The sequence below is a fragment of the Lactuca serriola genome, chromosome 7 (genome assembly GCF_051521515.1).
Source record: "Lactuca serriola cultivar US96UC23 chromosome 7, Lser_US96UC23_V15, whole genome shotgun sequence".
Classification (NCBI taxonomy): domain Eukaryota; kingdom Viridiplantae; phylum Streptophyta; class Magnoliopsida; order Asterales; family Asteraceae; genus Lactuca; species Lactuca serriola.
The window spans coordinates 184,520,279-184,537,862 of NC_136414.1; the positions used below are offsets into that span (position 1 = coordinate 184,520,279).

General features: G+C 33.1%; 2 protein-coding genes across 2 annotated transcripts; one reads left to right on the forward strand and one right to left on the reverse strand.

The window, feature by feature from the left end:
- The first annotated feature begins 2,575 nt into the window (after positions 1-2,575).
- LOC145064621 (uncharacterized) lies at positions 2,576-3,529 on the forward strand. Its single transcript, XM_079012033.1, has 2 exons — positions 2,576-3,076; positions 3,167-3,529. Exons 1-2 carry the CDS (start codon positions 2,576-2,578, stop codon positions 3,527-3,529), a joined length of 864 nt encoding a protein of 287 aa, XP_078868159.1.
- A 9,328-nt stretch (positions 3,530-12,857) lies between these two features.
- LOC145061215 (sodium/calcium exchanger NCL-like) lies at positions 12,858-16,148 on the reverse strand. The gene is made up of 7 exons (XM_079008638.1): positions 15,700-16,148; positions 14,740-14,925; positions 14,485-14,666; positions 14,249-14,394; positions 13,864-14,140; positions 13,474-13,779; positions 12,858-13,315 (listed from the first exon to the last, which is right to left on the reverse strand). The coding sequence occupies exons 1-7, from the start codon at positions 16,079-16,081 to the stop codon at positions 13,067-13,069; spliced, it is 1,728 nt and encodes a 575-aa protein (XP_078864764.1). The 5' UTR covers positions 16,082-16,148; the 3' UTR covers positions 12,858-13,066.
- Positions 16,149-17,584: the final 1,436 nt, after the last annotated feature.

The following is a 17,584-nucleotide window of genomic DNA, read 5'->3' on the forward strand; positions in this document are numbered from 1 at the left end:
CGCATACCGTAGCCCACACCACCGACCCACACTTCGCATGAACAACCTTTCATGGGCCATCCTGGCTCCGTCAACCTTATGGTCACATCTCCTGTTGTAGATCAGTTCAGCGCCAACACACCTAGTGCGGAGTCGCCTCCGATCAAGTATTCCTCTCATTCGTTTTCTCAAACTCAATCTCTTCCCTCTCATGTTCATCTTCCTCCTCTACCTTCCGACTCTCATCCCATGGTGACTAGAGCTCAACGCCATATTACCAAACCTATCCATAAACTCAATCTTCACGTCGATTCCTCTCCTCTACCTCGTTCTTACTTACAGACTTTCCATGACCCTCACTGACTTAAATCAATGCAAGAAGAATTTTCTACAGTTATTTCAAACAAAACATGGGTCCTTGTGCCTAGGCCCACAACTGCAGATATTATTAATTGCATTTGGTTGTTTAAAAATAAGCTCAATGCGGATGGATCCTTGTCTTGTTAAAAATCTCGTCTCGTTGCTAATGTACGTGCCTAGCTCCTCGGTATTGATTATGATGAGACCTTCAGTCTGGTTGTCAAACCAACCTCGATATGTTTAGTTATGAGCATTGTGGTTACCCACAAGTGGCCTATTCGTCAGCTTGATGTTAAAAATGCATTTCATCATGGAATCCTTAATGAGATAATTTATATGCATCAGCCTCCTGGATTTCAAGACCTAACTAAATCAAATCATGTGTGTTTACTTCAACAATCTTTATATGGCCCCATGCACGTGGCTTCAACGGTTTGCTGTGTTTCTCATTTCTTCACTCATATTGGTTTTACTAACAAGTAACAACATGTGTGATTCTTTGACATTAAGCCGATATACAAATACATAAAAGATCCGCTAACAGTATCGTTACTACCAACCCACTAGATCGTGTTGTCACCTCTGCACAATGTTATCTCCACTACAAGTTCACTACCAGACTACTACCCTTTGGAAATGGTTACTCTCCACATTAGTTATTTTTTTATTTATTTTTATTCTTTTGACATTAGATTAAATAAAAAACATAATAATTAAACATAAATAAATATTTTACATCACTTAAAAATCTCAGTACATTACTTAAAAAATATAAAAATTTAAAACCTAAATTATTAAAAAAAAAAATTAAGAAGGTTGAGGTTGAAATTGTTAAGAATATTGTTGAAAAACTTGAAATTTGGGTTGATTGAATTGTCTTTGTCGTTGGTATTTGTAGTAGTTTGGGTAAATGGAAGGTTGGTGAATAGAGATTGTTGTTGGATTGAAAATGTTAACAGTTACATTTACCAAAGGGTCAATGGCCTAGCGGTATGGAGTGATCATCTCATATGAGAGATCAGGGGTTCAAATCTCGATAGAGACATAGTTGGTTATTTAGGATTAGATTAATTAGTTTGCCGTTTCAAAAAAAAAATACATTAATTAAGATGTGCATATGAATTATTTGGAATGGTTGGCATGTTTGGAGTTGAAGAGGTATTTTGACTTGGATCCATATTTTGAAGAAAATATTAGAAAGTAGAAGAATGATGTGTGTTTTTATAATGTAAAATATTACTGTTTCCTGTATTTAACCTTAATTTGGTAGAACTTGTGACTTTGGGGGTAAAACTACGGAACTAAAACGTTTCCCGCTCTTGATCGCATGGAAAATGAAAAGTTGCGCTAATCCTCAGTTTCCCTCTAGCCACCCGTTGTCGCTTCATTGGTTGTGGTTCCTGCTCGTTGCCTATTTATCGTGTTTTGCTGTTGCTTCTTCGTCTCCTTCACAGCTTCACTAGAATCGTGGCTATTCATATACTTTGAGTTATTTTCTGATTGGTAAATTAATACGTTTTCTTCGACTTTCTTTACCATTTTGTTTTTGTTGTTGAACGATATGTTGCTTCTACCTTTTGTTGAATCTTCAAACCGTTTTAGGTTTTCTTTATTTGTTATGCATGAGAGTTAGAATTCATGGCAATCCTTGGTCTCTGGTTTTTCGTCTCTTTTAAGATAAATGTTATAATAGTTTAATTTTCTTGAGGATTATCCTTTATATATTTGTATTTCATGTGCTACCGTTGAAAGAAGAAAATGGTTTCAGTAGATAGCTGCCTTTTGATGTTTATTTAAACTTTAATGTGTATCTCCGTTCCTCAGATTATATCACTATGCTATGTTTACCACTACATTAATTTAGTTTAGGCTATTAGCATTTAGCCACATTGATGATGAGACTTTATGCATAAAAACTATATATGTTGGAAAAAATGCTAGCACACTTTTGTCATGAGTATGTGGTTTTGTCTCCTGTTTTGGTTTAAGACAGAGAGATGCAGAGAATATGCGCTGCATGTATGGGTCATCGATTGTTCTTGACTAAACTTTTTCCATTTATGCTTATCTCGGTGAGAATAGTTAATTATAATTCAGTTGCATTACCAACCATGTTTCGTAAGTAAATTATATGTGTCTTTATCATTACGTAATCCTTTAATTTGAGATATTTTTGAATATAGATAAGAGCCAGTAAATCTAATTTCTGTCTTTACTATTAACTTCATCAGATACAATGGGAACCCCCGAAAATTCAGTTCAGCTCAAAGTATTTGTTGACAAAAAGAAGAAAAAGGTGATGTTTGCAGAAGCAGCGAATGACTTTGTGGACACACTTTTTAGTTTGTTCACTTTGCCACTGGGAACAATCGCAAAGCTCTCACGAAAGCATGCAGACTCAAACGATATTAAATTTGGAAGCCTGACTTCTCTTTATAAAAGTGTTGTGAGTTTCGATAGAAAGTATATAATGTTGGAGGATTTGTTGATTAATCCAAAGAATTCATCAGCTTCTATATGCAAGAATCTTAAAGTGAATCTAGATGACACGGAGCCCATCCCGCCTCATTTGTCTTCGTTGTGGGGTTTTGTAATGTCATCAGCAAATTTCATAATTACAGACGATCTGAATGTAATACCACTCACGCTTGATACAATCATCGTACTTTTTAATTCTCTCGGTGTTGAAAACATTAATTTGCTAGAAGAGAGAACAATGGATTTTGGTTTCGAAGAGGTAAGGTTTTGGTTGTATTTGCATGCGGTGAGCTTTTTAATTAAGAAAATTATTCTTTTAATATCCCTTCGACCGATATTTTAATTTCAGTTCTTGAATCTACTCATGTGGTCATTAACGACGAATAATCCTTTGACAAATCTGGTGCTTGGGGGAGGTAAGCCATGCTCTTCATGCACTACAAGCTCTACGTTGTGTGATTCATCTTTGATATCGAGCAACTCCGGAAACACTCAGAGTACATCAATGAAATTGCTGGTTCAAAAATCAAACAAGAAGCTTTTATGCGCACAAGTGGAGAGTCTTTTCGTGGATCTTCTCTTCAGTTTCCTAACCATCCCATTGGGTGCTGTCATACGTCTAACAAAGGAGGATGATTGTTCATCTCCATCAATGGGTATAACTAATTTGTACGATAGTATTTCAAGTTTGGGACTTTTAACCATTACCTAATATGTGGGTAATGCTAGAAACTTCATATTTCATATTTTTGCATAATAATGGATGTTGAATAAGTGTGACCCATTTTACAGCATAGCAATCAAGGTATGCATTAAAGTTTATTTGTGCTACATTATTTTTAGAGATAGAATGACAATTTATATTTAGAACAAAATGTTTTAATTCCATAGTACCACATTAGCAACAATCTTAGAATTCAACACTATTAAGAAACTAGCTGTGAGACTCATGTATTACATTGGTTTATTGAAAAAAAAAACATGAAAATCTAAATATTTAGAAAATTTAAATTTATAAGAAAAAATATAATTTATTAAAAATAAAGTGCTTATTTATCTTTTAAAGTTAAACTAATAATTTAAATAAATAAACAACTAAAATAATTGAATTCAATTTAGAAATTATAAGGAAAGTTGCATTAATGAATTGGATATATATTTATTATTTAAGTATTATATAGAATTTAATAAAATGAAAATAAACATAAAATGACACATGGATATAATTTAATCTAAATTTACCACAAAATGACATGTGGTATAATGCATAAGAAGATGACAAATGGCAAAATTATTTTAATTTATTTGGGAGGATTCGAGTACATGGTAATCAAATCATAAATATCGAATTGGATTGTGTGAAGCACTTTTATAGTTAGTATTTGATCCTTATAGTTTGGGGGATAATCCATTCGGATGCAACTTTGAGTTTGGGCACTTATCAAGAAATCAATCATTATTTTTCTAGGCTTGTTTGTTTCTTACAGATTGTTGGAGATGAAACTTCATAACAAATTTGGGTATCAATACTATTCATTCACTCTAAATGGATAAACATCAAAATGGAAGTAACACTGCAATTAGTAGTAGTTTTAAACATGAGCAATTAGCTATCACGACACACCATTTGGCTTTCGGTTTTAAACCATGGGTTTTCGATTGTTAAATGTGACTTGAGCATATGGAATCAAAGTTGGAGCATTTGGTATCATAAGGTGGAGCATTCTATCTAAATATCCTCCTAGTTGTACAAAGGTGCTGCCTTGGTGCAAAGGAGCTGCCTTGGTGCAAAGGAGCTACCTTGGTGTAAAGGTGCTCTTGGTTGTACAAAGATTCTCTCTTAGTGCAAAGGTGTTCTTAGTGGTGCAAATGTGCTCTTGGTTGTGCATAGGTTCTCTATTGGTCTACTCATGGTTGTGCAAAGGCGTTCACTTGGTGTAAAAGTGCTCCTGGTTATGCAAAGGTGCTCTCTGGTACAAATGTTCTCTTTTGGAGTAAAGGTGATACTTGGTTCTAAATGTCCTCTTGGTGAGAACGTGCTACTTTCATGGTGATGGCATACCAGATTCATGGTTGGTGGCCATACACATTCCTCAAGGTGGAAGTATCTAGAAGTAACTGCACGACGTGATGTGATTGTTTCATATTTGTTTGGGCCTTTGAATGGATGGGGATAGCTCATTAGGGTTTTAGGTATGTTCCTCAGTCTATAAATAGGGATCCTTGTAGTAGTCACTGAAGTATCTAGTTTCTTGTATCCTTAGTGAGTAGGTCGAATCTTTGTTGAGTTGTACTTGTAATCTTTGTTTAAGAGCTCTTAAATAATATTTCCTCTTGACCGTGGACGTTGGTCACCTTGACCGAACCACATAAATATTGTGTCTTGTATGTGTGTGTGTTTGTGGTTTCATTAGTTATCCACTTTACTTCCTAACAAGTGGTATCAAATCTTAGCAAGTGACATCATATATGTTCTGATTCTTGACAAGTGACGTATGATTCCTAACAAGTGGTATCACGGTTTGTTTTCAAATTGATTGAAGATGACATCTCAAAAGTTCGATTCGGAGAAGTTTAATGGTTCAATGATTTCACTTTGTGGAAGGTAAAGATGAAGGAACTTCTAGTTCAACAGGGTTATATGGAAGCATTAGATGGAGAAGTGAAATTGTTGAAAGACATAACGGCTGAGAAGAAGGTTGATATTCTTGCAAAAGTTCACAACGCAATGTTGTTGAGTTTGATAGAAGTGTACTACAAGAGGTTGTGTATCAAAAAAATGATGTTGGCCTTTGGGAGAAACTTTATGTCAAGTATAAGAACAATTCTCTCACGAATAAGTTGTATCAGAAGCAACATTTGAATAATCTTAGGGTGTCTGAAAGTACCCAAGTGAAGGATCATCTAGATAACTTCAATAGGATCATCTTGGATTTACAAGGTGTGAATGTAAAGATTGAAGAAGAAGATCAAGCACTTATACTCTTATGTTCACTGCCAAATTCATATGAGAATTACATTGATACCATGCTATATGGTAGGGCAACGATCATTGTGAATGATGTGAAGGATTCTTTGTTATCCAAAGAACTGAAACGAAAAGTGTTTGTTAGATGTTTTCAGTTTTGGTTTAATCGCTAACAAAAAAAAGAACATTAGATAGTGGTGGAGGTAACATAGGGAAGTCATGTATCAGATCTAAAGTTTTGGATAATATTAGATGTTATAACTGCAAGGAAAAATGACACTTCTTAAGAGATTGTCCATTTTTGAAGAAGGAGAATCACGGAGCTGAATTAAGCAATAACAATAATATTGTTATGGTTCAAGAGAGTTTTGATGAAGGGGACGATGGTGAAGTTTTAACTCTATGTACAACTAGTTCTGCAGATACTTAGATCTTAGACTCAAGAGCGTCTTATCATATGACTTATAATCGTGATTGGCTCGACTCATTTAAAGAGTGGAATGACATAGTGAAGATGTGTGATGATGGGATGCGTAGTATCAAGGGTAGTGGCACAGTACATATCAAGATGCACGATGGTATGGTCAAGAAACTAGATTGTTGGTTTGTCCCGAATCTTTGAAAGAACCTAATCTCTCTTGTCACTTTGGCAAAGGATGGAATGAAGTATTCAAGTAAAGGAGACTGGGTAAAGGTCTCCAAAGGTGCTCTTGTGGTTATGAAGGCTAAGCTGCAACATGGAATTTATCTGGAAGGTTGCACTGTAAGAGGAATGGTGAATGTATCATAATCCTTAGATTAGTTTTGATAAAATAAAGTTGTGCCATCATAGGTTGCGACATATGAGCGAGAAGGGCATGGAAATCTTGAGTAAATAGAGATTGTTTGGTGGAGAAGTAACTGGAAAGGTTAAAACCAATGAAGCTTGTGTTCAAGAGATAGAACGTAGGGTGAAGTTTAGTTCAGTTCAACACTCAAGCAATGAGTTCTTGGAGTATGTTCACTCAGATTTATGGGGTCCCTCTCTAGTGAAGTCTCATGTTAGATTATAATACTTTATGTCTTTTATCGATGATTACTCAAGGAAGTTTTGGTTGTACTTTTTGAAGACAAAAGATAAAGATGAAGAGTTTGGGCTCTTCAAGGAGTGGAAGACTATGCTTGAAAAATGGACTGGGAACCAAATTAGGTCACTTAGAACATAAAATGGGTTGGAGTTTTGCAAGGCTTAGTTTGACAACTTATGTAAATATCAATTAGATTATACCAGTGGAACATGTAGCTTATAAATTGATGAATTGGTAATTTTGATATAAACCCTAGTTTGGGTTATTGGTTTAAGTACTTGAAATTATCCATGGTTAGTAACATGCTAGAGTTTGTAACTAGTATGCAACTCATGAATTAGAAAAATAATTAGGTAAATGGAAGTCAAACATGAATTACAGAATAAATTGGACACTTGTCACTAGAAATGACTAATTAGGTGTTAAACTTAATGTGTAAATCATATTAGAACCCAAAATGTGAAATTGTAATGTTGTAGAGTGGCGTTATAAAATAGAAGAAAAAGGATTAGAAAAATATATCGAAACGCGAGAACTAAATAATGTAATTAGAATGAACTTGTGAAGTTCTAAATCTATGTATTGTATCAATTCTATCATAATTAAGGGAAGTGAAAGAAATCAAAGAGCAAAGACAGGATGAAGAAATATAAGTTAGACAATCTAACTTCTTAAGGTAAGTATATCACTTAAAAGCTTTAAATTTATAACCCTAACGAATTTAACCAGCTAAAACACAATAGGCAGTGTATCTAGTCGTGTAATAGTAAAGTAGAGTAAGGGTCAATCATAGGGAACAATATTCTAGTTAAGAAAATAAATGCTAAAAATTAAACTAAGAGAAATAACTTTAAATCAGGGGGGGTATCTGATTTTGTAAGTTCAGAAAAACTTAAATCAAACACTTAACCAATAACACTTCAAACAAAATCAAGCAACTAGAAAACGATTTTCAATCAAGAATAAAAGATACTTCCGTCTAGCTTCGAATCCCACTTTTCCTCTGGTTAATTTCAACACAATGGATTAATTTTGTTTGTTACAAATTTATAGTTTACTAGTTATCATGATTCGAATACCTAACATGTACCAATTTATGAACTTTAATTACAATGGTTAAGCAGCTTAAGAACACCAAATTAATTATGTGCTTATGTTGTTTGTCTTGATCATAGATATATAGGTAATTCTTAGATCTAATAATTCATAGTACTATATATATATATATATATATATATATATATATATATATATATATATATATAATGCTCTCTAACACAATTAAAACATCTAACTTTTACCACCTAACTCTAGGATGTTCAATCACTAGATCTAGCAATTCAAAGTTCATAAATAACTAGATAGCAAGATTATGCAATCAAATTGATCATCTAATTATAGAAAACTTGAGGGAAAAGCAATAAAGTGTAGAACTTTAATATATTAGAATAATGATCTATAAAACATAGGTTAAAACCAACTTCATAAATCCATAAAATAAAAAATCAACACATAGTATTAGGGTTCATCTAATATAAACGAAAGTAAAGGGTTATTAGCCCATGATTATAGCAGAAACACACATAACCAAAGAGAAAACTAAGTTATACATGGTGTAAACCAAGCAAACCAAATGATTGATGATGATCTTCACTCTAATCTCTCTAATCCTTATTCTTCAATCGAAATTTGGCCTTCCAAGGGTTTCTTAGAGGTTTTTAGTCTTTATGTCGAAGGAATTAGCAGCTCTCTTAAAATCTCTCTAGATTTGACCTAAAAATCGGTATTTATAGTTTCCAAAAAATTAGTCCCCACGTTGTGGCACAATGCTCGCCACGACGTGAGAGACAGTTTTAATATGTATTCCCCAAATCTTCGTGCAGATCATCGGGAAGGTTCTTATGCAAGACATTTCGCCACGTCGTGACATGTATGTGGCCACAACGTGCAGTTCTCTTTATGCACATTTTCTTCTCTTTTTTCCCTCTTGATGCATGCTCCAACCTCCAAGTTTCCAACTTTGTCCAATTGTGGTCATTTTCCTTGATAATGTCCCTTTTGGCTACAAAATAGAATATATACTTTATAAGCACCAAATATCTTTATAATTAACCAAAATGTAGCTAAAGTGTAGTTAAATAATGCACCAATATATGTGTAAATATAGCAATATCAGAGGTCTTAGGTGTAAAACTTTTATGAAATAAAAGGACAAGGATTAGAAAAATATATTGAAACAAGAGAACTAAATATTAGAATGAACTTATGTAGTTCTAAATCTATGTATTGTATCAATTCTATCGGAATTGAAGGGGAGTGAAAGAAATCAAAGAACGAAGACAAGATGAAGAAATATAAGTTAGACGATCTAACTTCTTGAGGTAAGTACATATGAAATTTTAAATTTGGATACATGTCATAAAAGCTATATTGTCTTCATAGGGAAATATGGAAAAAAAAAATCACTAAAGTTTAACTCTATTAACGCAAAAGTCTTCCTTTTTTTGCAATTAAGCCTAAAAAATCAACAAACACGTGCAAAATAGTACTTGTACCCAGTTAATGCCGGTTTTTTCAGAGCCAAATTGTAAATAGACAATCAGGTATGACTTTTTCTAGGGATGTCAAAAAGTTTCATTGGACCCCGATTCTAAGGGGGCCCCGTCCCGTATGAAGGTATTTGTTAAAAAACATCGGGGATGGGAGCGGGGGCGGGGGCATGGTAAACCCCCGTTTTATTTTTGGGGGCGGGGGCGGGGGTTGGCAGTCCCGTCCCGAAACTCCCATGGGGGTCCCGTATAATAAATTATATACATTTACATATATTAATTATATAAATATTAAAAACAATAGAATGATTTTTACATACCAAAATTCAACAAAAAAACATGTTTTTAATTTGTTTGCGATATGTAAAATTATGCTATAAATAACTATTTGTTACCCAAAAAATACTTTTTTTTAGCCCAAACATGAACTTCTTTTAGCCCAAATAAGGTAATCCAAACATCAACTTCGTTTGCCTCCGTTGACATCTCTAGCTTTTTCGTTAATAAGATTAAAGTTTAAGGACTTTTCTCAAGATTTTTCTTTTTATATATACTAAATTAATTTGAAGAAAAGTCATATTTATTTATTAAAAAACACAATAATGATAATTTATATATCATATTAGGGTTTTTTTGTGATTCTCTTTAGCAAATATCATAATTAAAATCATAAAGATGCCATTATATCATATAACTTATATGCCAACATGGTTAAATAGTTGCATAGAACGTTATAAGAGCTATAATGGTTATAAAAACACATGCTAAAAATTTTATATAGTTTTGATATTCATTGAAATGAAATCACAAAAACAAACCCAAAAATGATATATATATATATATATATATATATATATATATATATATATATATATATATATTATTGTGTTTTTAATAAATAAATATGAGGTTTTTTCAAATTAAAACGGGGGTTAACCATGCCCCCGCCCCCGCTCCCGTCCCTGATGTTTTTCAGCAAATACCTCCATACGGGACGGGGCCCCCATGGGATTGGGGTCCCATGAAACTTTTTGACATCCCTAGAAAAAGTCATACCTGATTGTTTATTTATAATTTGGCCCTGAAAACCGGCATTAACTGGGTACAAGTATTATTTTGCAAGTGTTTACCGATTTCTTAGGCTTAATTGCAAAAAAAGATGACTTTTGCGTTAATAGAGTTAAACTTTAGTGATTTTTTTTCCAGATTTCCCTATAAAGACAATATAGCTTCTATGACATATATCCAAGTTTAAAATTTATATGTACTTACCTCAAGAAGTTAGATCGTCTAACTTATATTTCTTCATCTTGTCTTTGTTCTTTGATTTCTTTCACTATCCTTTAATTCCGATAGAATTGATACAATACATAGATTTAGAACTTCATAAGCTCATTCTAATATTTAGTTCTCTTGTTTCAATATAATTTTCTAATCCTTGTCCTTCTATTTTATAAAAGTTTTACACCTAAGACGTGTGATATTGCTATATTTACACATATATCGATACATTATTTAACTACGTTTTAGCTACATTTTGGTTAATTATAAAGATATTTGGTGCTTATAAAGTATATATTCTATTTTGTAGCCAAAAAGTACATTATCAAGGAAAATGACCAAAATTGGACAAAGTTGGAAACTTGGAGGTTGGAGCATGCATCAAGAGGGAAAGAAGAGAAGAAAATGTGCATAAAGAGAACTGCACGTTGTGGCCACATATATGCCACGACGTGGCGACATGTCTTGCATAAGAACCTTCCCGATGATCTGCACGAAGACTTGGGCCGGGGCATACATATTAAAACTGTCTCTCACGTCGTGGCGAGCACTGTGTCACAACATGGGGACTAATTTTTTGGAAACTATAAATACCGATTTTTTGGTCAAATCTAGAGAGATTTTCAGAGAGCTGCTAATTCCTTCGACTTAAAGCGACTAAAAACCTCTGAGAAACCCTTGGAAGGCCAAATTTCGATTGAAGAATAAGGATCAAAGAGATTAGAGTGAAGATCATCATCAATCATTTGGTTTGCTTGGTTTACACCATGTTTAACTTAGATTTCTCTTTGGTTAGTTGTGTTTCTGCTATAATCATGGGCTAATAACCCTTTACCTTCGTTTAGATTAGATAAACCTTAATACTATGTGTTGATTTTTTTTGTGGATTTATGAAGTTGGTTTTAACCTATGTTTTATAGATCATTATTCTAATATATTAAAGTTCTAAACTTTATTGTTTTTCCCAAAAGTTTTCTATAATTAGATGATCAATTTGATTGCATAATCTTGCTATCTAGTTATTTATGAACTTTGAATTGCTAGATCTAGTGATTGAACATCCTAGAGTTATGTGGTAAAAGTTAGATGCTTTAATTGTGTCAGAGAGCATTATATATATATATATATATATATATATATATATATATATATATATATATATATATATATATATATATATATATATATATTATTGTGTTTTTAATAAATAAATATGAGGTTTTTTCAAATTAATTTTATACCTATAAAAAAAATCTTCAGAAAAATCTTTAACCTTTAACCCTATTAACAAAAAAAAAAAAAAAAAAAAAAAAAAAAAAAAAAAAAAAAAAAAAAAAGTCATCTTTGATTGTTTATTTACAGTTTGGTCTTAAAACATGCATTAACGAGTATAAGGGTTATTTTGTAAGTGTTATCGGTTTTTCAGGTTTAATTAAAAAATAAATTATCAAAGGATGACTATTACATTGCCAAAACTTCAAGGAATTTCTTTTGCATATTTTTTTACTTTATAAATGGGTATTTTATTCACATACTATTTTTATGTGTTTCTAATTAACATTCTTTGTCATATATCTTCAAATTCATCTTAAAATGTCAGTTTTCTTACAATTTAAATAAAAAAATCCATTTAAATAGATTTTGTCAAAACTCATACCAAACTCTAATTGTTGAAAAGTCAACTCTCAAGCTCAAAGCTTTTGAATTTAATTCCAACCTATCTACTGATTAAAATTTAATTTAATTACTTTAAAGTTTAAATTAACACAATTTGGAATTTTAATCAATCAATATTACTTAATTTTATTTAAAAAAATCATTTAATAAAAAATCACAACTAAAGTTTAAAACGTCCAACTCCAAATCATCAAAAATAAGAAGATTCAAAATCGATCATCCTCCATACATTTGGCTCAAGTACTTTTACATTAGGGACTTTCCAAGTCAATTTCCCTAAGTAAATTCAAGTTGCAAATGGTGAATCTATGTTATGCAAATCCAATTACGGATGCCTTTTCAATATAAATAAAAACATTAACTATAAGTTTGTAACATTAAATAGTTTTACAGCTTAATTAATGATGTAAAGCCAAGCCTCTCATTATCCATTAAAGGAACCAAAAATTAAACGTGCAAAATGGCCACATATAATTCAATCCATTACGCAACTACACATGGTATCAATTGGTACGAAACCGATTTATTTTTCGTATTAGTTTACAAAAAAGATAAAAGCAAATCGCATGCCAATCCGGATATAACCAAAAGCAGTCAAACTGTGGTTCTCATGAGTTTCTAGTTTTTCTACAGATCTCATTTTTTCAACAATAAAAATACAAAACACTCTTTTTTCCCAAAACGCCCTTCGAATTTCAATCTACAGACTATGACCACCCAAAGACATAGTCAAGAACATACACCAAAACAAGGGAGAAGGGATAGAGGGCGAAAGCAATGAAAGATGTCCATAGAGGAAAAGTTGTACGCAAACTTCCGAAAACGCCCATCACAATGCAAACAATGAGAATCACAAGGACCTCAGACGAAAAATCCCAAGTTAGTCCTCTCACATACACAAGTGCTAAAAACACCGATAGGCATAGGATATTATTCATTGTTACTGCTCCATATAACTGTAAAACAAATTAAAAGGTTAAACGGAAACATAACATTTCATTTAGAGTAAATTACATTTTTGGTCCCTAAGTACTGTTGTTTTTTGCAAATTTGGTCCCAATAAAGTTTCCTTATTTGAATCACGAAAAAAAAAACAAGAGAGAGAAAAACGAACCTCGGAGAATGTGAGGGAGGCGGATCTTTTCTTTTTGCGGGTGGCGAAGATGATTGCAGAGACGGCTTCACTGGAATTGGTTGCTAATGGCAATGCGATGAAGGAGATGAAGAAAGAAGGAATGCTTGTTGCTGCTGAAAACCCATCAACTGCACCCACAAGAGGATCCGCAAAAGATGCTGCAATTATAGTCCCCAATATTAAAAATAAAACAGCTTTTATTGTGGTGCCACGTGGATCATCCACCCCTTCCTCTTCATCTTCCCCCGCATCGTCTCCTAGAAGATCATGTTGCTTTTTCGTCTCCTGAAAAATTCATTTTTTATGTTATGAACTTATGATGTTTTTGGTTCATGGAATTGGAATTGGAATCGGAGATTCCATTCCTACCTCATAATAGTCATGAATGTACTTCAATGTGTCAGGTCCAGCAAGAGGAGTATTTATTTTAGTAGTTTTGGCCTCCTCAAGCCATTTTCCAATTCCATCAATAAATTCATCAAAATCAATCTCATTGTTCTGAGAAGTATCAAAATCCTTCATAACTCTATCAACAGCATCTTCTTCTTTCAAATTAATTTCATGTAATCTCATTCCCACAACCAATGCCCTTAACTCAGTATGTGAAAGCTTCTCATTTCCATTCACATCAATCGACTTAAATAGCCTGTCATACATCTTTGTATAAGTTTCTTAAGTCACATATATATAATAAATACACTGAAAATACACAAAAGTTTTAAAAAAAAAAAAAAAAAAAAAAAAAAGAACTTACTTTTCTAGAACTTCTTTGTTAGGTTCACCTTGATCAGTCAAGAGTCTTCCAAGAGCACGCATCTTTAAGTACTTAAGAATTCTAGATCTTACATGCTTGTGTTTTGCAAAAGCAAGACGTCTTTTTTGTAATTTAGGCTGCATAACCTGAAAAAAAAAAAAAAAAAAAAAAAAGATTCTCAAATGAAATCACATGAACAATTGAAAATTTGTTATAAAATATAAATATTTACTTACCTGATAAACACAGTATGCAATTAAAAGAGAAACAGAGACTATAAGACCGAGTAAAACAGACAAGTGTCTTCCAGAATCTGAATGCATAATTTGTGGGAATTGAACAACGATAAATGGGATCACAGATACAGCCATGATCATCCCAGAATAGCTTGTCCAAATATCAGTGCTTACACCAGAACCTGCAGTGGTTAAATTACTGATTTACCCTTCTTGGAATGTTTGATGAGAGGAGGGATGTAAACTGTAAAATACCTAGTAAGCTGAAGCCTTTAGTATCTGTGTTATCTACTGCAACTGAGTTTTCTATATCACATTTCCCAACAATGATGCATGTGCCCCATATTACAGTGATAAGCATGACTGTTGACCCAGCTAATAAACCCATTCCTACAGACACCTGATCTTGAGCAACTTCAACACTTCCAGATAATCCAGATACTACAAGAAGGAAATAGATTGTAAGATATACACATGTATAAAATGTTAGAAATTAATCTATTGATGTTGTAACTAATAAGCAAGATTCATGTAGTGTGGGGTAAAAAAACCTAGGCTTTAAGGTTATGATTTCTTTTTTTTTTTTTGTTTGAAATAAAAGTTCTAAGCATATACTCTGAACTACGATTTTTCTTTAATTTGAGTTTTTTTTTATGCTTAAACGTTGCTCTCAAAATATCTTTGCCTAATAGTAATAGCCCAAGTTTCTTTTCCGATTTTTTTTTTCCGATCTTAATCAATAGAAAATCCTTAATAGGAATTGGATTCTAGCAAAAGTGTAACTCTGGATCTTGAAATGAAAAGCCCCACACATTGATCTGACTACTTGCCTACTTTTAATCTGAACCAGTAATAATGCGGAGACAAACGGGCATGTTCGTCAAAAAGTTTTACATACACATAATCAAATAGAGAGGATAATAGAAACCGAGTTGAATTTCGACCAATAATAATAAAGAAATAGAATTCAAAATTCCGAAAAAAAAATAACAAGGAATAGGAGGATTCTATTTAGAATCCCTGTAGAATCGAAACGAAGAAAAGGAAAAAAAAAAAAAAACTGAGAATTATATTTCGAATCCTTTTTCGTAATCATCGGATCGAGATGAAAAGTTAGTTTGAACTAAGATCTTATATCTGAGAAGCAAAAGAGGAGGCAACATTGAGATAGAAATCAGAACGATTTAGTACTAGATATGTATTAAAATTGTTTACCGAGAATAAGCATGGCATCTGGAAGAGCACCGAGAATTGGAAGCAATAATCCGCCAACAAGACCTGGCCCTAAAATCTCGAGTAGCAGCTCACTACCAGCAGAGAGGTAGGTAGCAGCGAGGTACATGAGGTAACCATAGACTAAAATGAGGAAGAGGTTGCCAAGTGCTGTGTTGGTGCAAGGCAAGAATCCGTACGACTGTTCACAAGCTTCTGGTTCTTCAGCTGATACGAAGGGATTAAGACGGAGTACGCCGCCGTATCCATCGTGAACGCCATCGGAGACGAGATCTGATGTTGAAGTGGTGGTGATTACACGGCCGACGACGGTGAAGATGAGGAGAGATGAGATTGTGAGTAAGAGGAGCGACTTGTGCGCCATGTGGCCGGCGACGATCGGCGTGAATCAGTGGTGATGGGATCTATTAACCGTCAAAAGAGAGTCCGAAAGTCTCGTTTTATATTGATTTCTCTTAATAAATAATAAATAGTTAAATACCATTCAAAATCCATTTTCTCAAAAGCTTAAAAATAATATTGTTGTTCACATTATTGATTATTTTCTTCAAGTATTTTAAGCAAAGTGGTTATTAAAATATAAAAGTTAATTTATTAATCTATTTTAATCATTTATCATTTCACCCATTAACTAATTATATAACTAGAATATCGCCAGTGGTTAAACTACCTTAAATGGTATCACCTTACCGCACTTTCCCCTTGGGTATTCTTTTCTTTTTAAGTTACTTGGTGTATTCCAGAATGCGATGAACATTCCAGAATACGAAGAACGAGTCTGAAATATCTATTTTTTGTATGTTTTTTTTTTGTAAATGTATGAGGTGCATTTAAGTAACTTATGTTTAGGACCATTTTTTTCTAGTCCGGAACTATGTTTCTAAGGAATCCGAAAAGGTTCTGTAGATCCGGAATACAAAGAACTTGGTTCGGAATGATGTTTCGGAATACAAAGAACTTAGTCCAGAATGATGTTCCGGAATAAAAATTGATTATTATTTATTTTGGTGTTTGGCATTGATTGATAACCCTATTAGTCTAAAGACGAATTTGTGTGATTGTTGTTTAAAAAAATGGGTTTTTCGGACGAAGAAGTTGTATTCCCTTTATAGAAGTTTTCAAAATTGCACTCGATAAAGGTAAAAATGATTAAAATGTTGTTAAAAATGTTGGTTTTATGATAATATATTAAAATATTGTTGGAATTTTATTTTTGCATATAAAAACAAAGATATTGTCACACCGTAACAAACCAAAATTTCTTAGAAATTTTAAAATTTCAAAAACAAACCATTTCATCCATAAAGTGTTTACAACACAATTGTTTCAAAAGTACTATTCAAAATCAAAGTATCCCAAGATCCATTATCATAAAAACAGAAAGATGTGCTCGATCATGCATTCGTTTTCACACGGTCCTCTAAAGTACCTGAAACAATGAACTAAAACTATAAGCCGAAACTTAATGAGTTTCCCCAAAATATCATCACACAACATAACAAACAAAAGCATGCAAATATAATCCTTCATCCTGACTGGGCCGCCTCACAGCGCCTACAACCTATCTGGACCACTCCACAGGCCTTTGGCATGACTGGACCACCTCGCAAAGCCTACAGCCTATCCGGACCGCCCTGGGTGTCTTGGCCTTCGGCACAAAGTAGGACTGTCTCAACCCAACCACAATATGTCGATATATGTAACAGATAAACATAAACACAGAACCAACAAATACAGATAATCATATAGATCTATAATCAATCATATACTATCATAACACTATCGTATAGCCAAGATACGTAATCTAGTGGGTCAGCATTAGTGTCTTCAACCCACGAGTACATTGAGGAAAACTCACCTGTCAACC